The sequence below is a fragment of the Abrus precatorius genome, unplaced genomic scaffold (genome assembly GCF_003935025.1).
Source record: "Abrus precatorius isolate BTA unplaced genomic scaffold, Abrus_2018 Scaffold8, whole genome shotgun sequence".
NCBI classification, from domain to species: domain Eukaryota; kingdom Viridiplantae; phylum Streptophyta; class Magnoliopsida; order Fabales; family Fabaceae; genus Abrus; species Abrus precatorius.
Window position 1 is genome coordinate 8,270,428 of NW_020874428.1, and position 8,231 is coordinate 8,278,658.

The 8,231-nt window shown below is 37.7% G+C and overlaps 1 protein-coding gene across 1 annotated transcript; it reads left to right on the forward strand.

Annotated features, from left to right (window-relative positions):
- Positions 1 to 6,904: 6,904 nt before the first annotated feature.
- LOC113874172 (extensin-like) lies at positions 6,905 to 7,594 on the forward strand. Its single transcript, XM_027512394.1, has 2 exons — positions 6,905 to 6,958; positions 7,106 to 7,594. Exons 1-2 carry the CDS (start codon positions 6,905 to 6,907, stop codon positions 7,592 to 7,594), a joined length of 543 nt encoding a protein of 180 aa, XP_027368195.1.
- The last annotated feature ends 637 nt before the right edge of the window (positions 7,595 to 8,231 follow it).

Here is an 8,231-nt window from a genome sequence, read left to right on the forward strand (position 1 = left end):
TGAGCCCGAGTCTTTATAGCATTGGGGAAGTCTTCCTTAATCCAATGCTTGTTGATGCATCTATCTCACATAATGTCCATATATGTATATACAGATCTAAGCTAAACAATAATATAATCCATGAACTTGAGGAGGACCCCTCCACATTCTGCATGCTAGAGCGGTCAAAACGGGTGACTTGGCTTGACCCGACCTCATACAGGTAGCGGACCCAAATGGGTTGAGCTTATTTAGTCCAAAATAAAAATGGGCTTGCATTTTTACTACCCGAATCTTATCTATGTAGGCTACGGGCTTCAGCAGGCCAGCCTAACAATTTGAATAAACTTTTTTTGTTATTTTCTTTTTACTGTTTTTGTAACATTAGGTCTTGCTATTTTCAATGTTTGTAATATGTAATGCCTCAAGTTTTGTAAATTATTTGATTTATTTATATAAATGTGTGAATTGATGTTTTAATTTACATTTGATTTTGTGATGATTTGGATGTGAATATGATTGTGAAGATGTCCATATAGTGTGGTTGAAATATAATGTGGATTTGTGATTGGGCTGGAATTGTTTGAAATATTGGCTAAGTGTGTGCTACAGGGTATTCTGGCTGTAGTGAGAGAGTTCTCGCTATAGCAAGAAGACCCTGGGCGAGAAGCGTGATTCTGTTGCATTCTTACTGTAGTAAGGCCTCTTGCTGCAGCGAGAGGGCAACAGAGGAGGGTGTATTTTGGGTGCAGTCTCGCTGTAGCAAAAAGGTCTCACTGTAGCGAGATTTTGCAGAGACCAGAGTGTAGATTCATCTGAGGTTTTCGTTGTAGCGAGAGGGGATGTGATGTCTCGCTATAGCGAGAATGTCGCGACCAAAGAGGTGTTTAAGGGGTTTAGGGTTTGGAAAATTCATTTCCTACTTTTCCCTTTAAGATCTCTCTGTGTTAGGGTTTTTGGATTTTCATCCCCTTTCTTTAATTTCTTGGTTTCTCATAGGTTTTTCCCTATATTTAGGATGAAAGTTCATGTGGGGAGCACATTATTTGTTGATTGGTGTTGTGGGTCTTTGATTTGAGGTAAGGGGAGACTCTACCCTATCTCTTGGTATCTTGAATTCGTTTATATTGATAGATAATACAATGTGGTTAAGATAGGATGTAGGAAGATGTATATCTAATGAGAATGGCTTGATTGTAATTTGTATTGTGATAGAAATTTCATGTGAAGGTAGCGTAATTGATGTTTGAGTATAATATGGTAGTTATTGGGTGATATGTGTGATGAAATGGTTTGATTATGATTGGATTATAATGGGAACTTTGTGCGAAATGCAACATCATTGATATTGATTATGATATGTGGTGAAATATTTGGTTGCAATGTGGTTGAAATGCTTAGACATGCCATTGATTGATGAATAATGTGAATGGTTGGAAATATGTGTGAATGACATGTTGGGGGTGATTGTGATGATGTTTGGAATGTTGAAAAATTATGAATGGTTCAGCAATATACTGGGGATATGAAAGATGAGGTGGTAGAAATATCTTGAAAAAAAGAAGGTGGTGGTGACACCATTAGTGAGCGTGGGTGCACCACAGGGCACACACTCTCCTCATGACTCGGCTTCTGACTAACACCTTTGCTTGGACGGCTCAGTACTGCACATATATCTGTGGAGCGGGAGCTATCTGGCGACCATTCATGATATGAACTGAATAAGTCCTTGAGGTTGAAAGTGTACACCCAAAAATACCTCTTTTTTTATATAATATATACACATATATATATATATATATATATGTTTGAGATTAGAATTTAACTTATCCATATTATTTCTCTCGTTGCTCACCTATGTTTTGATGTGGATGGAGGTCATCCTAAAGTTCTGTTGGATTAATATTTTACACGAACCCTCCATGATATTTTCTTCCTTATACTAAATCCCATTAACAGACTGTATAACATTTACGTTGGCATGACGCTGAGTTTTTCTTTTTAGGGTGCAGACTTAGTAGTTTAATGTGAAACTTGTGAAGAAGAAGCAAATGCCATTTTGAGGAATTATATCTAAGCATGCTGGAAAAAGTTCTAAACATCTCTAAAACTATTAAGTAATCAAGAAACCATCACCTTATCTTTCTACCACACTTGTTGAGTTTGCATGATGCAGCAAAAGAAAACTTCAAATTTTGTGTATGCATGGGGAGAATTTATGTGCCTTTTCCCCTCTTTACACGTGTAATCCACCCACTCATCCCTCTCGGTTTCCTAAGTGCAATTCTGCCAAATTGTAATTGTGCATTAAGGAGATAAGACACAATCCCAGCTCAAAATCTCGAAATTATAAGATGTAAAATCCCCTCATAAATGTACCTCCACTTATGGCCATAACGTGTCCTCTCATTCCTTGTGCTAGTAGCACCTAATCCTCCTAATCCAAGCTCGAAATGACCATGCACTTACACCCCCTCTCCCAATGAAAACATAATGGCTTTATAAATCATTAGTCTGCTGAGATAGCATTGGAAAACTAAGACTTATCTGCCTAGGGTCTTGTCAACCGAATACTCCTTACATTCACATGTCAAAAATCCTTCACTTCCCTCTGTTTCTCACATCCTTTCATTCCCCTACACCTTGTTTGTTGTTTTGTTATCCTGGAAGGCGTCACCAAGGTCTGCACAAGATTAGACCGAGACCCTCTTGTGTCCAAAACCTTCTATTCTACTCCAAGACTCTTATTAGCAAGTAAGGGGGAGTCTATAATTTGTGGAACTTGCTGAAATATTCTACATGCTGACCGAGATTGCAATGCATGTTGATTAAGTCCTCCTTTGAATGTTTGGTTGGATCCTTGTTGTGTGTGTTTGGCTAAATCTTGTTGCATGCAAGCTAGTAAGAACCATTTCCAGTGGAGAAATAAGGAGATCCAGGAACAAAACGTGAGGGGTAGATACACTTAGCCAATGTCCAATTAGTGAAAATCAACAGTCCTTTAAATTTTAGCCTTCTCACATAATAGAATACTGAGTGGTGAGTGTATTGTAGTGTAGGGAAGGAAGAGTGATGAGTAGAGAGATAGGTGAGGATGATGAGTAATTGGAGTAACGCCACATGTAGATATCTTCCATCTTGTGTGCGCGTGAAAAGTTTTTATTTCATCTCTATCAATGGCTGCGAGAACATAACTTATTCGGCAAAACAAATGGGGAAGGGGATTACGTGTAAAGAAGATAGAATGGAGAAGGAAATTGCTTGTGTCACATTTATATCATGTATTGTGTGAATGGATGCTTAATTGTATGTACTTGTATCCACTAAACTGTTTGGTTATTCACTTGAATATAATAGATGAAGGCTAAATTCCTTGAATGTAGTATAAGGAGGGTAGTTAGAGTAATATTAGTAATTATAATATGTTCCCTTGTATAGCGGAGAGACCTGTTGCAGAGAACCCAATAAAATTTAAGCGACGAGAAGGACGCCCCTTATAATATAAATGAATGTCAAAAAGGAATTAGAGAGAAAAAGCGAGAAATTTAATCACGTATTTTCCTAAAACTTACATAGAGGTTAATATATATATATGCCAAGGACCAATAACCTTAAAAGTAGTTGACATAGATTACCCCAAATAATATACTAATAATATAATAATGGATTAAAGTATGGCGGAAATGATGCAGAATTTTAAAAAAGAGAGAAAGAAGGCACTAATAGCAAATTTTTGGCGGAAATGATTGGCCAGAAAGAATGTGACATGATTAGGTTGACATGTGGGCGAGACATTTGATGTGGTGCTAAATCAAGAAAAGGTAATTGATTAAAGTAATCATGGTATTGACATTTTGGAAGACAAGAAAAGAATTTTCTAAAATGATTATGTCCGCAATTCGGGAGACAAAATCTTCTTGCATGAAATTCTAGTGGAAATTGCCCCTTGAAAGCTGCCATGAAAAACTTCACTTTTGTTGTGTGAATGAGGTAATCCCCTTGAAAGCTTGCATTTTTGACAATTGCACGTTGATTCCTCCTTGTGCATGTCTCGATTTTTCACATAGCTTGTTGAAATCCTTGTTCAAATGATGGTCAACCCTTTGTAATCATGAAACCGTGAGCTTGAATGATGATTTCCTTCACTTGCATGTAGATTTCAGCTTGTGTGTGTTTTGGTTTTCCCTTTGTTTGGCTTGAACCTTATTTCTAACCAAGATCTTGTAATTGGATAGTGAGACAAAGTGTTGCATGTTGATTCCCTACCCTTGCATGTGTCAGATTCATTGTTCTAAAAGCTTGGTTATTCTTGAAACAAGTTATTTTCAAGGTCTTTGGAAAAATCAAATGGTTGAGTGCTAAAACTACCTTGTGTTGTCTCAGTTTGATCTTTTTAAACATAATCCCTTGCTGAAAATAAAAGCCTGCACTTGGATGATGGAACCTTTTTGCATGTTGATTTTTCCCTATTTTGCTTATTTTGAACTTGACAAAAAAAATGAGTTTTTAAAGGCAGGACAATTTTGATTATTATGAGGAAAAAGGTTGAAGTTTGTATATTTTGAAACCTTGGAATATTTGGAAAGGATTGGTATGATTCATTGGAATTAATTTCATAAAAAGAAAAAGGGAAAAGTGCTTGGATGGTCTCGGTTTTGACATTTAAAGTGTTGTAAAAATTGGAAAATATCTTGCATGCTTTGAACCTTGGTAAATAAATAAACTATGTTGCTGGACAGTTTTGAGTTTTAAGAAGAAGACTTGAAATTTTGTACTTTGCGGTCTTGAAAATATTTGGAAAAGGTTAGTGTGAACTTTAAAAAGAAATTGCGCAAAAGGAAAGGCTAGTTCTAGTGGACAGCCTATGTTTTAAACATATAAAATGCTATAAAAGTTTGAAATACATCTTGTATGCCTTGGTTTGTGTAAGGAAGCAAAGAAATGAAATTGAAAAGTGCAATTACTTGGCTGGATTTGATTGAACTGTGATGGACCTTGCTTATGTGAAAGGTTATTTGTTGCTTGTAAACCTATGTGATTGACCTTGGATGAAAGTGAGTGTATGTCTTGATTTTACCATGTTGTGGTGTTTGAAATTTATGAAATTTACTTGGGTAAATTGTTGGAAAAATGTGATAGATGTGAGAGATGTACTATTCATCCTTCATAATTGTGCTTGAAAAACCTTGAGGTATGTTTGAAGTGATGCTTGGCTGAAAATTTAGGTTGCTTACTATTCATTATGAATTATGCCATGGAATTACTATTTGAAAGCATCACATGCATTATTTGCATACCTTTATGAAAGAATTGATGAATTACAACAACATGCAGCGAAAATGATTATATAATATTGCAATATTGATAATCTAGAGCCTTTGAGGGTTGTTTGATGGAAATGGACCATGAATATGATTGGGATTATTAGAAGTGCTATGATCTAATTGTTTTGTGAGTGGTTGAGCATTGAGAACGAAAAATCAGCAAGTGACAATGCAAGAAAAGAGTGAAAAACTGAGAGGTAATACCCTTGGTCTATTGTGAATTAACTTGATTAATTAATGGTTTAGAGAGGAATTAAGTTTGATGATTTGTTCTTTCATGGAGAGAAAAACCAAGAGGAAGAAACCAAGAGAGTAAGAGTGGAATTGAGTGAATTATGGTTTAGAAGGTGTTAGAGATTGATGGAAATAAGTGTAATGGTTAGGATGAACTTGAATGGCGAGATTGCAAGGATTGAGGAATGGGATTGTGATAAATTGAAAGAAAGAATGGACTTGAAATGTGAAAGAAAGAGTAAATTGAGAAAAAGGAAATGAATTATGAAGGCTTGAATGATTTGCCTAAGCAGTGGTCCAATATATTATGTGCTGCACTAAAATTCTCTATGAGTGTGAAATTATGAAACCATGAGATTATGAAATTATGATGAGAAATCTATGTTATGCTCTTAGTTCCTGAAATATATTATCTTGAAATTATTATGAACTCAGTTAGATTTATTGTGAAACTCATGGTATCTATCTATCCATGCTAAGGCATATGACTTATGGAAATTATCTATCCATGTTGCTAAGTCTATGATGACTTCTAGCTTTATGCTATATGCTATGATTCTAAGTCCATGGTGACTGCTATTATTATTGTGCAATAGCCCCAAGTGGCTAAATGAAATGAAATGAGAAAACTATCACAAGAAAACTAAATATGCTACTCCATGCATCATATATTATCTTATGAAACGACTTGATGACATTACAGAGGCACAACTGTAGGTGTTGGAAGTTTGGTCCAAAGTAGACCTTCTGGGGGTGGCGAAAGGGGGAACATCCGACCTAAGTGGCACATGGCAGCTGAGCTCCCTGTAGCCGGGTCGTGACCCACTTGCAAGACGTTAGCCAAACCTGACGTGAACTCTATAATACTAGGGTCATTGAGGTCCATTCCTGAACGTGCTGGATGGCACTACACATCAATGATGTGCTATTATTCTATTTTCTATCTATGATATCACTGTGCAGAGTAGGGAATGGGGTCCTTCGATCGCCATAAGACTTGAATCTATCTATCTATCTCTATGCTAAAAGCTGGGCAAGTCGCCAGTCATAGAGGAATGGAATCCTCATGCATCATTTGCATGCTATGAACACATGAGTGACTAAATGGGTGAGATCGAAACCTGCATTCATGCATCATGTGCATTACTATTAGGGATGATTGAATACGTGAGATTGGCTATGGTTATGATTATAATTATCACCCTATTATATGATTGAACATTTGATGATGCTGAATGTTGATTGTTGGATTGAATTGTGACTGTGATGCCACCTTCCTTGGGGTATGGCTATGATTGATGTTTGTGTTTGGAGAACTCACCCCTCTATTTGTGTTGACTTGTATTGTTCTTCTTTTATTTATATAGATGGACAGGAATAAGGTGAAGGTTTGGATCCTTCCTTCTGAGGAGGATATGTGGGTGTTTGACTCCGCGGCTAAGCAGAGCATCTCCCGCTGATTCGCACGAGTGATTCATGGATTGGAGAGTGGAGGTTCGTGGATCACCTAGTATACTGCCGACACCCCTGTTGAGATTATCTTTTCTGTCCCTCTTGGTGACACTCAGTTACCTTATTCTACCTTATTTGCTTCTCCTATACCTATGTCTGTGGACCCCTGTACACCAACTGCTAGACCAACCCTTGCACCTGTGCCATTCCCTTTCATGACTCCTACTTCTTCACCCGTGCCAATGGAGAGAGACGTCTATGTGGTGGAATCCTCCATTAGGTACACTACTATGCCTTCTTACATACATCTTGCATATCCATCTATTTTAGTTCCACCTACTGCTGCCCCTATGGACACTGATGTCCCTACTACCGCACTTGTTCCTGATGTGACTCCTCATGCCCGTATACCTCAGCCATCCTCTCCTCCTCTTGTGGAGCTCGAATGCATAGACATCCATGTCATTGAGTCCACTGTTCGACCCTGTTTACCTACTCCACCCCGCAGACTTTTCCTTGTCGATGAGGCTAGCCCCTCACACCGTAGCCCCTCACCCCCTATGCCCTTTCCACTATCCCGTGTACCTCCACCTACGCTTGGTTAGTTGGAAGACATAGACGAAGACTTGCTTAGTATGCCTTCTGACCCAGATGCTACACTATCCTCCTTACCAGACTTTGATCCTTGATGAATCCACTTTTTATTATATTTTTACTTGCCTTTTTGGTGCTCTTTGATAGAAAAAATGGACTTAGATAGTGAAAATAATATAGAAATTACATTTTGAGTAAAAATCACAGGTTTATTAATTTTTAGTTAATTTGCATTTAATTACATAGATATAGATTGCAATTTTAATTATCTTGATAATTTTGCAGAATCCCCAAGTTAATTCTAAGAAATCTTGGTCCTTGGATGAAAGTTGCCCCCAAAGTAGCCACTTTTAGGAGCAAAAGTGGCAACTACAGCAAGTCTGGGCATTAAAGATTCCAAAGTAGCCACTTTCAAGACCAAAAGTGGCAACTCCAGAGAGCTCCAGGGACGCTAAATTGGAAGCATGATGCGCGTGGCTACTATTGCCTTTCAAAGTGGCTACGCGCATCCAAAGTTCCCACTTTTAAGACCAAAAGTGGCAACTCCAGAAGCTCCAGGAACGCCAATTTTGAAGCATGATGCGCGTGGCCACTATTGCCTTTCAAAGTGGCTACGCGCATCCAAAGTTCCCACTTTCAAGACCAATA

Coding starts and splice junctions, on each gene's coding strand:
- LOC113874172 (XM_027512394.1), top strand. CDS start 6,905: ATGGACAGGAATAAGGTGAAGGTTTGGATCCTTCCTTCTGAGGAGGAT. Junction 6,959..7,105: donor CTTCTGAGGAGGATATGTGG/GTGTTTGACTCC, acceptor GGTGACACTCAG/TTACCTTATTCTACCTTATT.